This window comes from Prinia subflava, chromosome 27 (assembly GCF_021018805.1).
Source record: "Prinia subflava isolate CZ2003 ecotype Zambia chromosome 27, Cam_Psub_1.2, whole genome shotgun sequence".
Lineage (NCBI taxonomy): Eukaryota > Metazoa > Chordata > Aves > Passeriformes > Cisticolidae > Prinia > Prinia subflava.
In genome coordinates this window covers 3,516,870-3,537,812 of record NC_086273.1, presented here as the reverse complement: position 1 = coordinate 3,537,812, position 20,943 = coordinate 3,516,870, and the positions used below count along the sequence as shown (strand labels likewise).

The 20,943-nt window shown below is 55.5% G+C and overlaps 2 protein-coding genes and 1 pseudogene across 3 annotated transcripts in view; 2 read left to right on the top strand and 1 right to left on the bottom strand.

Annotated features, from left to right (window-relative positions):
• The window catches only part of LOC134562421 (olfactory receptor 14A16-like), a 391,199-nt gene that overhangs the window by 72,682 nt on the left and 297,574 nt on the right, over positions 1 to 20,943 (bottom strand). The gene's annotated exons all lie outside the window — the stretch shown is intronic.
• On the top strand, positions 7,776 to 8,743 carry LOC134562286 (olfactory receptor 14A16-like; annotated as a pseudogene).
• On the top strand, positions 9,612 to 16,827 carry LOC134562285 (serine/threonine-protein kinase pim-1-like). The gene is made up of 7 exons (XM_063419671.1): positions 9,612 to 9,632; positions 14,153 to 14,387; positions 14,514 to 14,890; positions 15,020 to 15,070; positions 15,275 to 15,641; positions 16,287 to 16,466; positions 16,721 to 16,827. The coding sequence occupies exons 1-7, from the start codon at positions 9,612 to 9,614 to the stop codon at positions 16,825 to 16,827; spliced, it is 1,338 nt and encodes a 445-aa protein (XP_063275741.1).

Genomic DNA, 20,943 nt, shown 5'->3' with positions numbered 1-20,943 from the left:
TCACTTCATTCAAGGCACGACAGTCCACAGTCAATCTCCATTCTCTGTCAGATTTGCACACAGGCCAGATGGAGCTGTTGAGGGGTGAGTGTGTTTTGCTGACCAGCCCTTGGCTCTCCAGCTCTCGGATCATCTTGTGCATGGGGATCACAGCATCTCCAGTTGTTCTGTACTGTCAGGGATGCACTGTTGAAGTGGCAATTGGTACCTGTTGCTCTTCCCCCTTCAGGAGTCCTCCTGCAGATGGGTTCTCTGATAGTGCAGGCAAGGTGTTCAATTGCTAAACACCCTCTGTCTCTACAGCTGCTATCCCAAACACCCACTTGAGTCCCTTTGGGTCTTTGCAATACCCATTTTGGAGGAAGTCTGTGCGTAAAGTGAATGGGCTCCCAGGGACAGTCACAATAGGGTGTTTCTTCCACTCATTTCCAGTCAGGCTCACATCAGCTTCCACCAAAGGAAAATTCTGTGATCCCCCTGTCACACCAGCAATAGAAACAGATTCTGCCCCTACATGTCTGGATGGGATTAATGTGCACTGTACACCAGTGTCAGCCAAGGCCTCACATTTTTGTGGTTCTTATGTGCCAAGTCAATGAATCCACACAGTCAAAAAAACACTTTTTTCCCCTTGCCTCTACCTGGCTAGAGGCAGGGCCGCTCTAAGCCTGGTTATCCTTCTTTCCCTGGGTAACCGGAGCTGCTTCCTTTTTGCTGGAACTTCCTCCCTGAGTCTTGCCTTCCAACAATTCATGTAGCCATTGTATCAGAGCAGCAGGAGATTTTCCATCCCGTCTCCTCGTGTCTCCCCCAGAATCATGCAGGAAGGAAAACAGCTCAGCTCGTGGGGTGCCCCTTCTCTCCTTATCGTGAGGAACATCTGCATTTGGTGCTGGAACCTCTGATCTGTACTGCAGAGATTTGGAGAATGTCCTCTTTCACCTCCTCCATGAGTTTCTTGTGGTTCTCCTCTCTCTTGTCTTCTCATTTCTGCAGACATGTTTCCACAGCTGCCATTCTTGCATGTGTTGGGCCATGCACAGCATCTGCAGATGCTCAGAGCTTCTTCTCCATATCCAGCACGGTCTCCTCCGTGTCATCCCCCTTCATTCTTGCTAAAGCAGAAGAGTGTTCTTGTGGCCCAAGTCGTACAAGTTTTCACCACATCACAGGTGTACATGGTACCAAGTCTGGGTTCCTGGTGTTTAGGTCATCTCAGAAGACAATCTCTGCCACTGCCATTTCTCTAAGGTATTGAATCCCTTGTTCTCTGGTCTTCCACTGGGTTTGCTGCATCTAGAGATGGTCTGCACACAGATATCTTTGTGCCACACTTGCCAGGACCCGTTCCCAGAGACTGCAAGGGTGAGCCTCCCTCATCATTCCTTGGCGGATAACGGGATCCTGTGACAGGGATCCCAAATGCCTCGTTTCAGTGTTGTCCAGAATTGTAGCCTCACCTGCAGCATCCCAAAGATGGACTAACCAACTAATTATAGATTCATCAGGTCATGGAGTGTAATCCTTCCTTAGGCCATGAAGGTCCTTAAGGGAAAAGGACTCAGTAGTGGCTCCTGATCTTGTGTCAGTTGGTTTGTCTTCTGATTTTATGTCAGGAGGTGGTGAGGGTACTTCTCCTGCATCATCATCATCATCATCTGCTGCTCCATCGGTCTAGTCTGAGCAGTTTCTGCTTCTCATGCTGGTAGCAACAGCCATTGGTTGAGGCTTACTGTGTGGTGTAAGTGCTGGCTTAGGCTCACTGTCAGGTTTAGCTGCTGGCTTAGGCTCACTCTCTGGTTTAGCTGCCACCTGAGTAGCTGGGCTGTTGGCTGCAGCCTGAGGGACTGGGGTAGCTGCTGATTTATCTCCCTGCCCCCCTGCCTCTATCTGCTGCCCTACAGTATCTAGCAGTGTGCCATAAGCACATGCCAGGGCCCAGCTTATTGCAATGAGCTTTTTTTCCTTACAGTCATCATAGCAGTTCTCCTCCAGATATTTTCTTACTTTGCCTGGGTTCTGAATTTGTTCATGTGAAAAGTCCCAAGCTGGGGGAGCAGAAAATTCCTTCAAGGTTCAGCCCATTCTCTCCCATTCTCCACACAATTCAGGATTCTCCACACCTGGGTCTACTTCTGGGTCAGAGGTCTCAGCAACCCCTCTGGACATCTCAGCTCTCACTCTAGAGAAGCTGCAAACCATACAGAGGAAGCTCACCAGATGAAATACCAGCAAAGTGGTCTCTTTTACATTCAGGAGAAATGAACATTCTCAAAAAATGGTGTAACAGATCCAAAAGAGAAGAGCGAAAGGACAGGTTGCAAAGCTTCATCCCCTACTCCTCCTCTAACAAACTGGGTGCAATTACTAATAAATCCCCAAAAAATGCTGCTGGAACTGGGATGCAGGGTAGGATGAAGAAACCATAAACCAAACATAGCTGGCACAAACTTCAGCACCTTTAACATCTTTCTATAAATGATAATCCTTGAGCCCAGGAGGACAGCTATCCTAATTTGTGCTCACCTGCAGTAAAAGCTACATGTTAGGGACAATACTGCAGCTATTTCCAGGTAAGAAAACAAACCTAGGGACCAGACAGATATTAAAACCTCAAAAAGGGGGAGACCTGTGCCACAGCCACCACCAGCACCTTGCAGCTGCCTGGGACAGGAGGCAGAGGTGTGTGGCGGGGTGTCCCCAGGGATGTCAGGCTGTGCAGTGGCTGCCAGGCCGTCTCAGCAATGCAGGGCTGTCCCTGTGGGTGTCACAGTGTCCCCTTGGGTGCCAGGCTGTCCAGTGGCTGCCAGGCTGTCCCCAGTTATCCTGGGCTGTCCCTGTGGGTACCAGGCTGCCCTGACAGGTTCCAAGCTGTCCTGAGGGCTGTCAGGCTGTCCCAGGGGTGTGACACAGTGCCCATCTGGGCAATCTGGGGTACCCTGTGCCCACTGTGGTATGGCCATGATCAGCTGCAGGTGAGTTAGGGAAGAGGATCCATGCCCCCAGGACAGAGGGGCACTGGAATACGAGGAGGAGAAGGAGGAAGAGGTTGGATGGGAGAAGGAGGAGGCAGCCTGGGAGGGCTCACCTGGGTGAAGAGGAAATCAGTGATGGGATAGTTCAGGACAGGGCTGGCCTGGTCGTTCAGCAGCTGGAAATGGTGGGACTGTCCCAGTCTGCACCAGCTGGGGAAGAAGAACCTGATGGGGACAGCAGAGGGGTCTCTGCTGCATTTCCAAGAGAGCACAACCCCAATCAGCCATCAGAGCCAGGCTGGGGCTGTACCTGATCCTGGACATCACCACCTGGCTGCAGGACACATTGATGGTGCAGCGGTGGCTGGGGGGAAAGAAGCAGCTCAGATCCTCACAGCCAGGATGAAGGACAGGTGGTACAGAGGCAGCACACTTGGGGACTGAGAGTGGGGCTGGGACCCCTGATGAGAATGGGCAAGGAACGCTGAGTCACAGTCAGGACCTAAAGCCCAGAGCTGAAATCCAGAGTCCATGACCATGGCCTCCTGTTCAAGAGAAGCACAGGATCCCCTCCTCGCTGGCACCATCACTGCTCCCAACCAGGTACCAGCCCCTCTGGCACCCCTGAGCCAGTGGGGTGCGAGGCTGTAAGGGTCCCCCTGGGCCCTGCTCCCTTCAGCACTCCCGAGGTAGTGGGATTCAGGTTGAGGGAGTTCAAGAGAGGTTTTGCTTTCCCCCAGGTGCCCTGCCCCTTTCCTCACACCCTCTCCTTCCACAGTCCATGTTCTGCCTGGTCCTTGACATCTGAGCAATGACCACAATGGTGCCAGGGCTGTTCCTGGCCTGTGCCTCCTGCAGGACCCTCAGGTGAGGACAGGGGTCACCCCATGCCAGAGGATCCTGGGGAGGGGGTGCAGCCCCTGCCCCACAGATCTGGGGCTGACGGGGCCCCGTGCCCAGCACGGCCTCCACCTCCATCAGCACCGTGGCCACCGGCACCGCTCAGGACTTGGTGAAGCCACGGCTGCCGGCGCTGTCCCCGTGGGAGCTGACACTCATCTCCAAGGGGCTCTGGGAGTGCCACCGAGCCGGGATGAGCCAGGCTGTGCCATCCAACCAGTGACACGCCATTCCACCCCACTCTCTGATCCAAGAATTGCTGCTCCTTCCTCTTGTGGGGCAAAAGTTGGAAGTTGATTTTCTCCCGGTGGCACTGGCCAAGCCCTGAGGCAGGGGCAGGACCTTTCCCTGGAGCTCTGAGGGCGCTGGGTTTGTTCAGCTGCAGCAGAGCAGACGCAGCTCAGAGCTCCCCGGGGGCTGCGGCTCCTCCCGAGGGGCAGCGCGGGGGCAGCTCCGACCTCTGCCCCGGGGGAGCAGGGACAGCACCCGAGGGAAGGGCTGGGGCTGGGCCAGGGCAGGGCTGGGCTGGAGAGCAGCAAAAGCTTCTTCCCCCACAGGGGCTCAGGCACTGACCAGGCTCCCCAGGGAATGCTCACAGCCCCAAAGCTGCCAGAGCTCCAGGAGCCTTTGGACACCGCTCCCAGGGATGCACAGGCTGGGATTGTTGGGCTGTCCTGGACAGGGCCAGGGCTTGCACTCCATGATCCCCGTGGCTCCCTCCCAGCTCAGCCCATTGTGCAATTCTCACCCTTTGGCTCAGCCTTTGTGTCCCCTGCAGGCACTGGCAGAGCTGTTGGCTGGGGCAGGAGCAGGGCAGCCCCAGCGTTCCCGTCTGTGTGACACAACAGGGACAGCCCCAACATTCCATCCCTGGAGACGCTCCAAGGGAAGTGTCCACACCCGTGTCCAGCCAACAGAACTGACCGGCCACTGACCCTGAGTGACCACGGCCCTGCCAGCCCGGAGGCACCGCTGGGGCAGCTGCATCTCAGCCGTGTCCCAGCTCCTGCAGCCCCTCCTCTGCCCCAAACCCTCCTGCACCACAGGGAGGGGCTCATTTCAGTGCCCCTCAGGGGTCTCCTCTTGGGGTTGGAGAACACCTGGCAATGGAACCTTGGGGTGAAAAGTAGAGATTTTGGTCCTCCCTAGCAAGGTCAGAACTGAAACTTTGTTCCTTTTGCCTTGGTGCCTTGGAGGCCCCTGGGTGTTTTCTGCACTGACTTCCAGCCCCCAGCGCTCACTGAAGGCGCTCCCTGCAAATGTCCCACTGCCAGTGCCCTGTCCTTGTGTCACCTGCTGTGGCTGGGCATGAACAGAGCTCCTGGACTTGCATTTCCAAGTGGAAACAAAACCTGAGGGACTGGAGATGCTTGAATACAAAAACTGGAATGGCAGCAGTGGTCAAGGGTGAAATCTCACCATTCTCTACACATCAATGTGAACTCTGGAATTCTGCTGAGGAACTTAAGGTGTCTGGCTGAGCAGGAAAGGTGAGCCTGAGAGAGGAGTTTTCCTTTGCTAAAGCAAAGCCTCAGCATAGAAAGAACATTGTGCCTTTAGCAAGGAGGGATTGTATTAAAAGAGCTCTCCCTGCCCGGCTGGGTTACACACAGAAAGTTGTGGTGCCATCCTTTCCTTCCCTCCAGCCCTCAGCTGGAACTTGGATTGAACAGGGACATGAGGAGAAAGGAATTTCCCTGCCAGGGCACGGCTGTGGTGCAGCACATCCCCCAGCAGGAGTCTGGAGCAGCCCAAGGCTCTGTGTGGCCAGGCAGAGGCAGGCAGGACGCAGAGCTGTCAGCAAAGGAAGGGCCCAGCCAGGTGGGGCAGCCGGGGGATGACGACAGCCTGCAGGGACAGAGGCGCAGGGCATGGACACCGTAGCACAGCCTGGGCTGCACAGGGCACAGGCATGGGCAGCAGCTGAAAGGCCCTGACACAGCCAACTCCTGCAGCCCTTGGGCCATGGCTGCTGGGCCTGGGCCTGAGGCATCAGGAGGGGACAAGTGACCCTTGCAGGCCTGGGGCCTCATTGCCTCCTTGTCCCTGCTCAGCAGCCTGGCAGGGGCCACCCCATGGTGCTGCCCTTGGCATTGCACATCCCCACATCCCAGTGGCCCGGGAAGAGCCCTGAGCAAGGAGGGAGGGACAGGATCTGCCTTGGCAGGGGCTGGGGCTCAGGCCTTGGCCCTTTGCATTCCTGAAACACATCCAGGTTTGCTCAGCATCAGAGACACCTTTGCCTTGTTTGTGCCCACCTGTCATCACTGCCTGCAGTGTTCTGCTCAAACTGGAACATGGGGACACAGTCTTGTTTCTCTGTGAGACCCATTAAAACTTCAAGAAACTTCAGTGTTTCAATTTAATTTTGAGTTCTTGAGAAGTTTATTGAACACTCTCTCAGGGACTGAGTCTCATGTAAACAACACCAAACCTCAAGAGACTCATTAAAGTCCTTGTGCTGTGTCTGTGCTGCTGAGCTGGGCTGGGCTCCTGGCACAGAGGCAGCTCCTGGAAACCAAGAAAAGCTTTAAAAAGACATTTCTCCTGAGCAGCAACTCCTCTCTAAGCCCAGCTGGGCTGAGGGTGCTGCCTGCAGGTAGCTGAGAGCAGGAATGAAGCAGACAGAGGCTCAAAGAAACTGGAAGGACAATTCTGAGCTCATTCATGGAGAAATCTTCCCCACTTCTGACAGGGTAAGTCTGTGGCTGCAGGGATCTCCTCAAGCTGAGCCAGGACAGCACTGAGGTGACTGTAAGGATGGCTCTGCTGCCCTTGCTGCTTTGGGGGAGGATGTGCTCCAGAGCGGGGCTGCCCTGGGCACCGTCAGAGGGACAGGGCAGGACGGCTCCTGCTGCCAGGGACGGCTGCAGGGGCTGAAGCTGGGGCTGCAGCCAGGGCTGCCCAGGGCTGTGGTGCAGAGCAGGTGCTGCAGCCCTGAGGGCTCTTGGCCAGCCCAGGGCATCTGCCACCTGCCAGGGGCAGCTCTCAGCCTGCCTGGCAGCTCCCATGGACTGTGGGGAGAAGTTGGAGGTGGAAGGAGCCACCCCCATCAGGGCAGATTCCTGCTGCTGTGGAGATGGTGCTGCATGGCCAGGGCTGCTCTCAGCTTTGTCATGAAGGAAAGGGAAAGGGGCTGTCAGGGTTGTCTGTGTCACTGACACTCCTGCACTGTCACCCTGGGGATCAGCAGATGTGCCTCAGGTCTCCCTCAGAAAGTGCCTCCTCACCCTCCTCTAGCTACAGACAGCAGCAGCAGCACCTTGGCTTGCAGCATCTCTGTTTGTCTGAGCTGCCCTTAAGGCCCTGGTGCCAGGGAGATGCCCCTGGGCAGTGCCCTGTGCTGGGAGGGGTGTGCAGGGCTGAGCTGAGCCCCAGGACTGGGCTGGGCTCTGGGAGCAGTGGCAGGGACAAGGCTTGGATAGAGAGAAACAACTCCCAGTAGGCACAACTGCAGCCAGCAGAGAGCCAGACCAACTCTGGATATCCCCTCAAGTAAAGCAACAGAGAAAACAAAGGAGTGAAGAATTTAGGGAAATTTATTTTGAAATTGCAACTTTCACATAGTCCACTTTATTTTTCAGGAAATCTTTAAGTGCCATCCCCCTGAAATAGAGGAAGGTGTAATGAGCAAAGGGCACTTCTGTGGGGACCAGCAGGTCTGACTGCACTGGGGCAGACGGAACTCTGCTTTCCATCTGGGCTCTACAGTGTTCAGGCTGAGAGCAATGCTTAAGATGTGGCAGTAACTCAGCAGCAGCAGATACCTGAACTCAAAAAACTTTACGAAAACTTAGTCACAGGAAGAAAAGTGCTTTTCAGGGGATTCTGAATAGAATACATAGGACTGACTAATATAAAATGATCCCGACTTGTCAATGTTTTCTTTCAACAGTTTACCATGCCCAGAGTGAAGCAATGTCCAACAGCAGCTCCATCAGCCACTTCCTCCTGCTGCCATTGGCACACACGCGGCAGCTGCAGCTCCTGCACTTCTGCCTCTTCCTGGCCATCTCCCTGGCTGCCCTCCTGGCCAACGGCCTCATCATCAGCGCCATAGCCTGCGGCCACCTCCTGCACAGCCCCATGTTCTTCTTCCTGCTCAACCTGGCCCTCAGCGACCTGGGCTCCATCCTCACCACTGTGCCCAAAGCCATGCACAATTCCCTCTGGGACACCAGGGACATCTCCTATGAAGGATGTGCTGCACAGCTGTTTCTGATTGTCTTTTTCATCTCAGCAGAGTATTTCCTCCTGACCATTATGTGTTACGACCGCTACGTGTCCATCTGCAAACCCCTGCACTACGGGACCCTCCTGGGCAGCAGAGCTTGTGCCCACATGGCAGCAGCTGCCTGGGCCAGTGCCTTTCTCCACGCTCTGCTGCACACAGCCAATACATTTTCCCTGCCCCTGTGCCATGGCAATGCCCTGGGCCAGTTCTTCTGTGAAATCCCACACATCCTCAAGCTCTCCTGCTCACACTCCAGACTCAGGGAACTTGGGCTGATTGTGCTGTTATTCTATATTTTGGTTGTTTTGTGTTCATTGTTTTCTCGTATATGCAGATCTTCAGGGCTGTGCTGAGGATCCCCTCTGAGCAGGGACGGCACAAAGCCTTTTCCACCTGCCTCCCTCACATGGCCGTGCTCTCCCTGTTCCTCAGCACTGGGTTTTTTGCCTACCTGAAGCCCCCCTCCATCTCCTCCCCATCGCTGGATCTGTCAGTGTCAGTTCTGTACTTGGTGGTGCCTCCAGCCGTGAACCCCCTCATCTACAGCCTGAGGAACCAGGAGCTCAAGGCTGCAGTGTGGACACTGATTACTGGACAATTTCAGAAACATTTAACTGCTGGCAAATTTCTGTAAATCATTTGTAATAAAAGCCATCATTGATACTTTTTCCTGGTTTCATTTTGGAGTTTCTTTTTCTGTGTTTTACTTTTTTAATATTGTCCCTAAGCAAATGGCATTGTTTGTGTCCTTTCTGATGTTTCTCTCCACCTTTGCTGTGGCCACAGACTGTCAATGATGAGCTGTGCTCTCAGTGGCTTTTAAAAAAATGAAAGGATCTCCCAGCAGAGTTTTCACTGGAGATCCCCTTTTGTTCCCTTCTCTGCAGCTGCAGCAGCAATGTCTGTGTGCAGAGCTGGGGCAGATCAGGGCTGGCACAGCAGCTGTGCCCAGCAGCAGCAGCACTTGGTGTTGCCAGTGCTGCTGCCGTGGCCCTGCCCCGCTGCCCTCCTGGCCCTGCTGTTGCTGTAGGGCCTGAGTGCTCTCGGGGCCGGGCACAGGGCTGGGGGTGGCAGTGCCGGGGCTGCAGCAGGGACAGGCCATGGGCACTGCTGGGGCAGCGCTGACGCCTCAGGCCAGGGCCTGGGGGCTGCAGGCTCCTTGCCCAGGCTCTCTCCACAACACGGCCAGGCCAATGCTCAGCACAGAAAAGCCCCGTCAGCAGCCCCAGGCTGGCCGTGGGCAGGCTGGGGGCAAACAGCATGGCTGAGGCTCTGCAAGGTCCCTGGGGGAGACGGGAAGGAGCAGCAGAGCAGGGGCTGATCCATCCCCACTGCACTGGACACCCCAGGGCAGCGTCCCAGAGCGTCCTCATGCACCTGCCAACAACATCCCCCCTCTGCAGCCCTGGCCTCTCCCCAGCTCACACAGGTGCTGCATCCTTGCAGGCACAGCCACGGCAGCACTGCCTCAGGAGCCCCTGTTTGCACTGCCCAGAGCAGGCATGAGCACCCCCATGGTGTTGGTGTGGGGAGATGAACCTGAGTGAGCACAAATGCCATCAGCCCCTGGGGCCAGGAAGGGCTGGGGGACGGGAGGGAAACCAGTCAGGTTTGTGGTGGCCTGTGTAGTCAGCCAGAAAGTTTGTTCCCATGAGCTGTGAGTTTCCTGTGCCACTGCAGACATTGTTGCTCAGAGGCAGGGCTGCCTGGCAGCCACCCCCAAATTGTTCTGAGCATTTTCTTTCCTTCACCTTGGCTTTCTTTTCTCATTCTCTATCAGGGTTTCTTCTTCTTAGCCATCCCTGTTCACTGCCCTGCAAACAGCCCATCCCTGTTTGCCCTTTCCTCTATGGCCCCACTCCCCATTTCAGTTCCTGTGTTGGCACCATGGGAACATCCCTTGTGGAGCAGGATCATCCTCCAAGTGCTTCAGGAATTGTCTGCAGGCTCCTGCAGGGCCTCCTGCTGCTCCCTTGCCAGAGGCACCACAGGCCAGGGGGGCACATCTGCCCTGCTGTGTCTGCCTGTGGGGCTCCCTGCTCTGGGCAATGAGGAGGGGCTGCAGAGGCTCTGCAGGACTGACAGGATGGGCTTTGGGGCTGTGAGGAGAAGCTGAGGGACCTGGGCATCTGCACCTTCTCAAGAGGAGGCCCAGGGCTCATCCTGTAACTGCTCCAAGGGTGGTTTCACAGAATCACAGAATCAGCAAGGTTGGAAAAGGCCTTGGAGATCATCAAGTCCAACCTGTGCCCTGACACCACCTTGTCTCCCCTGAGCCTCCTCTTCTCCAGGATCAACAACCCCAGCTCCCTCAGACACTCCTCACAGCACTTGTGTTCCAGACCCCTCACCAGCCTTGTTGCCCTTCTCTGGACACCCTCCAGCCCCTCCATGTCCTTCCTAAATTGGGGGGGCCCAGAACTGGACACAGCACTCAAGGTGCAGCCTCAGCAGTGCCCAGCACAGGGGAAGAATCCCTGCCCTGCCCTGCTGCCCACACCATTCCTGATCCAGGCCAGGAGCCATTGGCCTTCTTGCCCACCTGCCCACACTGCTGCCTCATGTCCAGCCTGCTGTCCAGCACTGCCCCACGTCCCTTTCTGCCTGCCCACTGTCCAGCCACTCTGTCCCCAGCCTGGAGCACTGCAGGGGCTGTTGTGGCCAAAGTGCAGGACTCAGCACTTGGACTTATTAAACTTCATCCTGTTGGACTCTGCCCATCCATCCAATCATTCCAGGTCTCCCTGCAGAGCCCTCCTATCTTCCAACAAATGGACACACAGTCCAAGCTTAGTGTCAGCTTCAAATTTAATAATGAAAGACTTAATCCCCTCACCCATGTTGTCAATAAAAATATTGAACAGAACTGACCCCAGCACAGACCCCTGAGGAACACCACTGGTGCCTGGCCACCAGCTGGATGCAGAACCTTCACCACCACTCTCTGGGCCTGGCCATGCAGCCAGTTCCTAACCCAGCACAGAGTGCTCCTGTCCAAGCCGTGGGCTGCCAGCTTTTCCAGGAGTGTGCTGAGGGAGACGGTGTCAAAGGCCTTGCTGAAATCCAGGTACACAACATCCACAGCCTTCCCTGCAGCCACCAGGTGGGTCACCTAGTCATAAAAGAAGACCCAGTTGGTCAAACACAACCTTCTGCTCTTAAACCCGTGCTGGCTGGGTCTGATACCCTGGCCATCCTGTAGGTGCTGTGTGATGACACCCAGGATAAACTGCTGCAGTGCCCTACTGGGTACTGAGGTCAGGCTGACTTGAGTTGTGGGATAAGGATTTAACAATTCAAACTCTAAAGCTGCTATGTTTTATTTCCAGCTGGGACGCATAGGGGATTTTCCACCATACCTGCGTACATGGTTGAGACAGGTTTAAGGGTTAAATACACTTAGATCCCACAAAACCACCCCTCCCTGCCCGCCCATTCCCTGCCCACTCTCCACCTCCTTGCACTTCATATTATAATTAGTCTCTGGTGCCACACCTCCTGGTAGTGGCTGGCTGGAGTCTTCTGATGAAGTAAGAGGTCTTCCTCAGTTGTTCACTGTTTGACCTCTGTCTCTGGGCAGAGGTGCACTAATGGTTTGGCTAATTGCAAGGTCAGTTTGTCCTGGCCAAAACCAGGAGCCTGATTCTTACTGGTTTCTTTAGCCACAGGTTCTGCTTTATCAGGTTTTCACAATACCTAAGTCTTGCTTTACTGAGTTTTCACAATATACACAACATACATCTTATCTCTATGGCCTTTACCTATCAACTAAATCCTCATGTGTTCCGTTACAAGTCGTGTTTCTGATTTTACATGGTTGCTAAATAAGCTGTAAATTTCTGCTTCCCCTCCATCTGCTTAAGCACATTAAATGCTTCTAAGATTCTGAATTTTAGATAAGTTTGCCATATCAAACTGGCCTATAATTACCAGGATCCTCCTTTCTACCCTTCGGGTGTAGGGGTCACACAACACATTGGCCAACCTCCAGTCCTCTGGAACCTCACCAGTGAGCCAGGACTGTTGGTCAGTGATGGAGAGCAGCTTCACAAGCTCATCTGCCAGCTCCCTCATCACCCTGGGCTGGATCCCATCTGGGCCCAGGGATTATGAACATCCAAGGGGCTCAGCAGTTCTCTGACTGCCTCCTCCTGGATAACAGGGGCACCAATCTGCTCCTGACACCATCTACCAGCCCAGGAGGGCAGCTGTCCTGAGGACAAGCCGTCTTCCCACTAGAGACTGAGGCAAAGAAGGCGTTAAGCACTTCTGCCTTCTCCTCATCTGCAGTTCCTAAGTTCCCTCCCACATCCAGTAGAGCACAAAGGTTGGTCTTACCCTTCCTTTTTGCTGTTAATATATTTGTAAAAACATTTTTATTATCCTTTACAAAAGTTGCCAAAATGACTTCAAACTGAGCTTTGGCCTCTCTGATTTCTTTTGCTACATGCCCTTGCCAACCCCCTTAAATGCTTCCTGAGAGACCTGACCCTCCTTCCTAAAATGATACATCCTCTTTTTATTCCTTACTTCCTTCAAAATCCCCTTGCCCATCCAGGCTGGACATTTGCCTTGTCAGCTCATCTTTCAGCACACAGGGACAGTCTGTTCCTCTGCCCTCAAGATCTCTGCCTTGAAGCACACCCACCTTTCCTGGACTCCTCTGTTTTTAAGGGCTGCTTCCCAAGGAACTCTCTGAAGAAATCTCCTAAATAGGCCAAAGTCTGCTCTCCAGAAGTCCAAAGTAAAAATCTTATTGATGTTCCTCCTGATTTCACAGAATATTGAGAACTCTGTAATTTCATGATCCCTGTGCCTTAAGCAGCCTCCAACCACCACATCTCCCACCAGCCCTTCTCTGTTTGCAAACAACAGGTCAAACATAGTCCCTCCCCTGGTGGCCTCACTCACCCGCTGTCACAAAAAGTTGTCCTCCATCCACTCCAAAACCTTCCTGGACTGCCTCTTTTCTGCTGTATTAAGTTCCCAGCAGATGTCTGCTAGGTTAAAGTAACCTACAAGAACAAGGGCTGGTGATCCTGAAACATTCTCCAGCTGCTTCTAGAAGAAGTTGTTCACCTCTTCTTCCTGCTTGGGTGGACGATAACAGACTCCCAGTAGGGACCCCTGGTAGCCTTTCCTGTTTTCTTAGGGTAGAACAGGAACAATGAAAACCTTACCAATGGCACAACTCCCCAGCCCACAAGGGGAAAGGAAAGAAAATGTTGTCAAATTCTCAAAACCTTTCTCCTGCTTTGCTGCAAGACTACTGCAGCACAAATGGTGTGGGAAGTCAAGAGAAGCTGCATTGGTGGGATATCTTTTGACAGAAGCTGCAACTCGTTCTCCAGGAAAGGTTACATGAAAGAGCAGACAGGACTGTGGAGAAGATTCTGGGAAAGCTGAAACAGCTTTTAGGAAATGAAATGAAAGTGGAAAGAAACAATCCAAGATGTTTTTCTCTGTTTATTTTTGTGCTCCCCTTTTCCATCTTCAACTACTTCTCCATCTCATTAATTCCAAATGGATCTCACCTCTAAGATCCATGACTAGTCAAGTTTTAGACACTGTAAAATACCATGATGTACATCCAGTTTGCCTTGCCCTGTTTTTCTTGGAAAGCAATGCTGGAGACACAAGTGCAGTGCTTGGGTCAGATACAAATTCTGCATTCAGGGAATGTGCTGTGACAGTGTCTGACCCTCAGCAGGGACAATGCACAGCAGCAGCCAAGGGGATTCCTCTGTCACTGTGCAGGAGTCAAGACTCTGGGTCTTGGCTGAACACGGCCAAGTTCCCGTGTTTGGACAGGCTCAGGGGTTGCCCCGGGGAGCGCTGGGCTCAGTGCGAGGCCAAGGGGGCAACGGAAAAAGCTGACACGGAAGCAAATGGCCCTGGGGCTTCAGTTGCAGCAGCAGCAGCGGCGGCAGCAGCAGCAAAGAAAAAAGCGGCTTTGCCGACCAACCCGTGCTTCCCCTCTCCCTCTCCCACAGTCCTGAAACCTCTTCCAGTCTCCCTTTCTCGGTGTCCCCTCCTTTCCCAGTCTCCCTCTCCTCTTCCAGGCTGGGCCATGCCCCCGGCCCGCCCTCAGCCCCAAGCGGGGCTGCCCCGTCCCTGCCCCCGGGCATCTCACCTTGGTCTTACCTTCGCCCAGCTCTGGCCGTCATGGCTGGGGCGCTGCTGGGCAGGCATCAGTGCCTGGGGCTGGGGTGGCATCGCCGGCCTTTGGCTGCGCCTGTGCCGAGCCTGGCCCCGACCCCGGGCCCGACCCCGGCCCCTGCTCCGGCCTCGGCCCCTGCCCTGGACCCAGCCCCAGCACCGGCCCCTGCTCCGGCCCCGGCCCCGGCCCCGGCCCCGGCCCTGGCTCCAGCCCCTGCCCTGGACCCGGCCTTGGCCCCGACCCTGGCCCCAGTCCCGGCCCCGGCTCTGGCCCCTACCCCTGCTCCTCCCAGGGCCCGCAGGGGACACAGGCACTGCGGTCACTCCCGCCGCCTCCGCTGCGGCTTCCCCGGCCCGAGTTCCTCTGCTTGGCAGCACGGCTGCCGGCCCTGAGCCGCCGCTGTCCCCTTGCCAGGAGCGAACCCCTGGGGATGCCCAGCCCAGGCCGCTCGAGGCACCCTCAGCGGCCATTCCTGGCCCCGGGCCGAGCGCTGACAGCCGCATCTCGCCGGCAGGGAAGGCGCAGCAGCCCCTCCAGGAGCAGAACCGCCTGGGGTCACTGCTGGGCCACGGCGGCTTCGGCAGCGTCTGGGCGGCCACACGGCTCTCAGACCGTGCCCCGGTGAGTGGCGGGGCCGGTGGCCAGTGGACGAGGAAGGGGCGCAGGAGGAGGAGGAGGGTGGAGGAGAAGGAGGCTGGGGCTGGGCAGGGCAGGCAGTGAGCTCAGCCTGCTGCTCCCCTTGCCTTGCAGGTGGCCATCAAAAGGGTGCCACGGAACCGCATCCAGCACTGGGGCAAACTGGTGAGTGAGCGGGGCCAGCAGGAGAAGCCGGACCGTGACAGGTCGGGATGAGCTGAGGCCTGGCAGCGTGGAAGCTGCCAGGACGCCTGGAGGGAGAGCGGGTGTGAGGCCAGTGAAGGGCACAGAGCATCCCGGGCTGGCTGAGGGGTCCCTGACCCCTGGCACGGCCTCAGCCCCACTGACGGCATCGTGCTCCTCCCACAGCCCAACGGCACCAGCGCACCCCTGGAGATCGTGCTGCTGCACAAGGTCTCCACTGGCTTCCCTGGTGTCGTCCAGCTGCTGGAGTGGCTGGAGCTCCCCAATGACATCATTATCATCATGGAGCGCCCGGAGCGGTCTCAGGACCTCTGCCACTTCATTTGGGCACGGGGGTTCCTGTGTGAGGAGGTGGCGCGGGAGCTGTTCCGCCAGGTGCTGGAGGCCGTGCGGCACTGCACCAGCTGCGGGGTCCTGCACCGCGACATCAAACCAGAGAACATCCTGGTTGACCTGGCCACCGGGCAGGCCAAATTGATTGATTTTGGCTGTGGCACCTACCTGCAGGACACAGCCTACACACACTTTGCAGGTGAGCCCTTGCCAGGGTGTTGTCCTTGTTCTAGACATCTCCTGGCCCAACATGTCACAGCACAGCCTGGGTGTGGCACTGGAGATTCTCCCTTTCCCTGACAGTCATGGCACTACGTTTTCCGCCCAGTTGCCTTTGAGCAGGTGTGGGTGTGGGTTCTAGCAGCTTCCAGCCCTGCTGGCAGCCTTTGCCAGCAACTCTGCCCAGGACTGGGGCTGGGTCAGCCACTCTGACAGAAACACTCGTGGCTGTGGGTAGCAGAGAGTAGGGGAGCCAGAACCTGCGCACCAGCCAGTTTGGTGTGCAGGTGAGAAAGGGCTGGGACTGCTGTGCTAGCCCTGTTTGCTTTGGGTTCATAATGTTTTTGGGGCAATGCAGACAGGGAGGAAGAAGGCATGGTTTTATCCAGCCCTGAGTGGGGTTTTCCTTGTCATGGTTGGGTCTTGCCAGGGCTTCCCCTGCCCTCTTCCAACACCAGTGGCTTCTTTTCCAACCCCTAAGTTTGCACACAAGTCCCAGGTGCTGGCCAGAGGGCAGCAGGTCACACCACGTGCCTCTGGGTCAGCCCCTGCATGCCCAGGGATGCTGGGGCCAGGCTCTGGGAGCAGCAGCATCCCCCTGATGAAATCCATCTGTATTCCATAGGAACACCATCATACAGCCCCCCAGAATGGAACAACTATGGCTGGTACTATGGACAGCCAGCTACCGTCTGGTCCCTGGGCATCCTGCTGCACCAGATGGTCTGCGGGGAGCACCCTTTCAGGAGGGGCCACAGGATCAGCTGGGACCATCAGCTCTCGCTGCCACCACGGCTCTCTCAAGGTGAATCCTCATCTCTGGGCATGGGGGGAATACCAGTGATGGGAGACAGCAGTGGGCTCGTGAGCATCCTGCTCTGGCAGCTGCTAAGGAGGTGGCACATGTCCTGCTGTCCTGCTCTCCTCCAAAACAGGGAATTCCTGGGAAGTTTAGGCCCAGCTCTGAGCAAATGCAGCACAGCCTGGGAATGGGAACAGTGGGGCAAAGCGGACAGGAGCCTTCTCCAACTGACCGGGGGTTTCTGGTTTCTCCCCCAGAATGCCAAGATGTCATCAGGCAGTGTTTATCCATTCATGATGTGGACAGGCCTTCAGTAGAAGACCTGTTCTGTCATCCTTGGATGCAGGATATTCATCTGCCATAGAAGAAGGGACAGAGCCACAGGCACACTTTGATGCAGGGCTCTGGTAAGTTCCAGATCCATACAATCCTTGGCAATCAGAAGCAAAGAAACCCAGACGTTTTTGTCCTGCCTGTGTCACTGCACAGGGCTCATCAGATGGGAACACACAGCCCCTGTGCTGGAGCTGAGCTGCTCTGCCCAGCACTGCTGGCTGCCATGCCAGCTGCTTTGGCTTGTCCTGGGTCACTGCCAGCTGGGGCCCTGGGCAGAACACTGACAGCCTGGTCTCACCCCAGGGAAGGAGAAGGAGCCCCTGGAGAAGCTGTACCAGGTGGGGCTGCTGCTACTGGAGACAGCCAGGACGACATCAAGGATGACAACCTCTTCTCTGACCAGGCCACCACAAAGCTGAAGCTGATGGACTTCAATTCTGGCACCTTCTTCAAAGCCAGGCTCCGCAGCGAATTTGCAGATGAGTGCACACGCAGGGGGATGCTCCCAGATTTGGGAATGGCACAGCCTGGCTGGAAAACAAAGGTTCCCCCTTTTGCTGGGGTGGATGCATTTGATTCTCCAGTGGGCTGCCAAGCTGCTTTTTATCAGGGCTGGGGGCATGGGCTGGGGTGGGTATGAAATGGGAGTGGGCTCCTGGCCTTGCCAGCAGCCCCCACTATCCACTGTGTCTTTTCCCTCATTTTCCCTTTTTGTCTGTAGTATATTTTTGTTAATTTGTTGTTTGTTTTTCTAAAGGAAGCGTTCTAGGTGGTGTCCAGTCTGGATCAGAAAGTGCTTGGGACCAGCTGTGCCGTGGATGTTCTGTGCCCTTGGAGAAGGCTGAGGACATCGTTTGGGAGCAGCTTTTCTTCCAGCGGCGGAGGGCGTCAGGTGGGTCCCGTCTTCTTGGCCTGGGTGGGATCAGAGCTTTTGGGAGAGGGCAGCCAGCACAGGAGCATCCTGCTGTGGGCAGCTGCTGAGGAGGTGGATGTGCCACGGCTGGCTGCAGGCTGGGCACATGTCCTGCCCTCCTGCTCTGCTGCCAAGGGCAGCAATGATGGGCAGCTCTGGGCACCGCTCTGGGCATGGCCAGCATGGCCTGGGCATGGCGGGCACTGGGACAAGGGGGACAGGAGCCTTCAGCTGACAGGCGGGTTCTGGTTTCTCTCCTTGCAGCTGGGCTCTGCGGGTGCTGAGGCTGCTCTGGGCTCTGCCAGGGCTCTGCTGGAGCTCAGCACCGGGCCGGAGTCAGCCAAGGAAGAAATGGTGTGACCTGCAGCAGAGACTTGCTTGAGCATTTTGGCAGTGCAGCTCAAGTTTGCAGAGTGTACATCTCAGAGGGAAAACATCACACCCTCCAAAAATAAACTTGTTCAAAACCTTCTGAAATGAAATAAGTCTGAGATGAGCCCAAATGACATTTATCAGCTTGCCCAAGCTGTAGCTCAGCCCTTCTCTGAACATTTCTCTCTCCCACCTGCCTTTAAGTTTCACAATTGCTCCCTCCTTTCCCCCAGTGAGTTCCCAGCCCATCACAGTCTCCATCACACTGTTGCCTTCCTTGATGACCTTCACCACAAGGAAGACCAAACCCCAGGTATAGGGACTCATCCTGTCACTGGCTGAAGAGCAGCAATGTCTTGGAGGTTCGGTGGCATTTTAGTGTCATTCAGAGCTGCTGTCCAGCCCTCTGCTCTCCTCACTGCTCAGTTCCCACTCCCTTTCCTCATCGTTCCAGCAGGATGAGCTCTGTGAGTCCCCTTGAGTCTCCCCACTCTTCTCAGCCCACCCACCCACCTCACTCAGGTGAAGCTGAAGCTTCTTTGTCTCCTCTGGCACACCAGTGCAGTCCCCTCTGCAGGGAGCCCCAGCCCCAGGGCACAGCACACAGCAGTGCAGTGCGGGCTGGAGCAGCTGCCCTGCACCCCTGGCTTGGCTGTTTGTGCCAAGGAAATGCTCCCTGTCTGCAGCTCTCCCTGCAGGATGGCCCCAGGGCAGAGCCCAGCCGGGCTCCCCCTGCATCCCCTGAAGCTTGGGGCAGGCAGTGGTGCCAGGGCTGGGGGTCATGGGGAGCACCCAGAGCTGTGGCTTGCACTCAGTGTTTGCAAGGGTTGTGTTCTCATCTCCTGCAGCCTGTGGGGAAAACAAGCTGTGCTGCCAGGCCAGCAGTGCCCCTGTGGGCAGGGACAAGGCTGAAGGGCTTTCCCATTGCAGAGGAGCCGGCACTGAGCCTTGTCAGGGCCTGGCAGGGCTGGAGCCGGGTCTGGCCTGCTGTGCGGGACTCGCTGCCACCAACCGGCCCCACCCGCCGCGCTGGGTCCTCCAGGGACAGAAGGGTGTGTGTGTGCCAGGGGCTCTGGGATGTGTTTGTATGCATGGCCAGAAGGGTCTGTGTGTGCCAGGGGCTCTGGGATGTGTCTGTCTGCATGGACAGAAGGGTCTGTGTGTGCCAGGGGCTCTGGGATGTGTCTGTATGCATGGCCAGAAGGGTCTGTGTGTGCCAGGGGCTCTGGGATGTGTCTCTGTCTGCATGGACAGAAGGGTCTGTGTGTGCCAGGTGCTCTGGGATGTGTCTCTGTCTGCATGGACAGAAGGGTCTGTGTGTGCCAGGGGCTCTGGGATGTGTCTGTACCGATGGACATAAGGGCCTGTGTGTGCCACGGGCTCTGGGATGTCTCTGCATCCATGGCCAGAAGGGTCTGTGTGTGCCACGGGCTCTGGGATGTGTCTGTACCCATGGACAGAAGGGTCTGTGTGTGTCAGGGTTTCCATAATGTCTTTGTGCCCATGGCTATGGAATCAACACCAAGAGTGAAAGTGTCGGTCACATTCCTTGCACACTCCTTCCTTTCTGTACAAGGTTCTTTACACATCCATGCACAACCTGACGTATAAATATATTAAAAGGATAGGGATGGATAAGGATTTCCCACAGAGCTCTAACTTTGGCATAACTCACTTGTAAGCCAACAGGCAAGGTTTTTGTTTTTTTTTTTCCCAGCTCTGTGTGAGTAGGTGTCCAAGAACTGAAGGGAGCAGCATTTGAGAAGCAGTTTCAGGATTTCTAGGCAGCAAGGGGAGCTGACAACCGTCCATGTAACTCACGTATTCATGGGGATGGGCTGCTGGTTCTTTAGGAATATGGCACAGTGGAGACATGAGACTTGAGAAAATCCCAGCTCTCTGTGGATCTGTGCAAAAGTGGAGCAGCAGAAACACTTTGTGTCTGCTTTGGGAGACATAAGGTCTAAGGAGCTGGGGTGGCAGAGGGAGACCTGGGCTGGTGGCAGGTGAAGTCCTGTTTCATGACATCCCAGAGTGGCACAGAACAGAGCTCAAGGTACCCCCAACCCCACTGATGAAGTCTTTGTGATGCTGCACATCCTCGAGGAAAGGCTGCTGTCAAACAATGTATTGGGATATATAACTTTTTTCGCAACATTTCAGGTCCAAGTTTCAAACGGCAAAATTTTTACACTCAAGACACAGACATGCACAATACATACTTGAATTTCCTACTGCTTCAACTACAATATAAAGTATCTTAACATTGGAAAAAAACTCTAAAATTTTAAAAGATGGCAGCTTTTTGGTCCTTGCCACTAGCACATTTAGCAAGTAACAGAGTTTTTCGTTTTCAAAAGGTCACTTAATCCAAAGTTTCAGAAGCTTTCTCACTACACATTCGAGTACTGTTTCTTTAGTTCGTTTTGTTTTGGGTTTGGTTGTTTTTTTTCTGTTTTTTTCTTCTCTTTTTTCTTCTTTTTCTAAAAAAGAAACCATGACCTAAAAAAGGCATGTCCTTTGCTGCTGGTTCCCATGTGGAGCAGCTCCCTTCCCGCTGGCTGAGCTGCTCAGGCACAGCCCGGCAGCTCCTGGCCCTGCAGGGCTGAGGCTTTTCCCCGGCGCTGGGCGCAGACTGATGGAGCAGCACTGCTGAACACGGGCACACACAGAGGGAGCAGAAGCAGCTGCCTTTGTGCACCTGCAGCTCCAAGGGCCAAACTCTGAGCAGACAGGGCTGCAGGAGACTGGCAGGCTCCCTGTTTGCTGTGCTGCCCCACTTGTGGCTGGCCCAGCTCTGCAGGGCAGAGGAGAACAAGGGGCAGCTCCCTGCCAGCCCCAGTCCAGGGACCCCTGCGG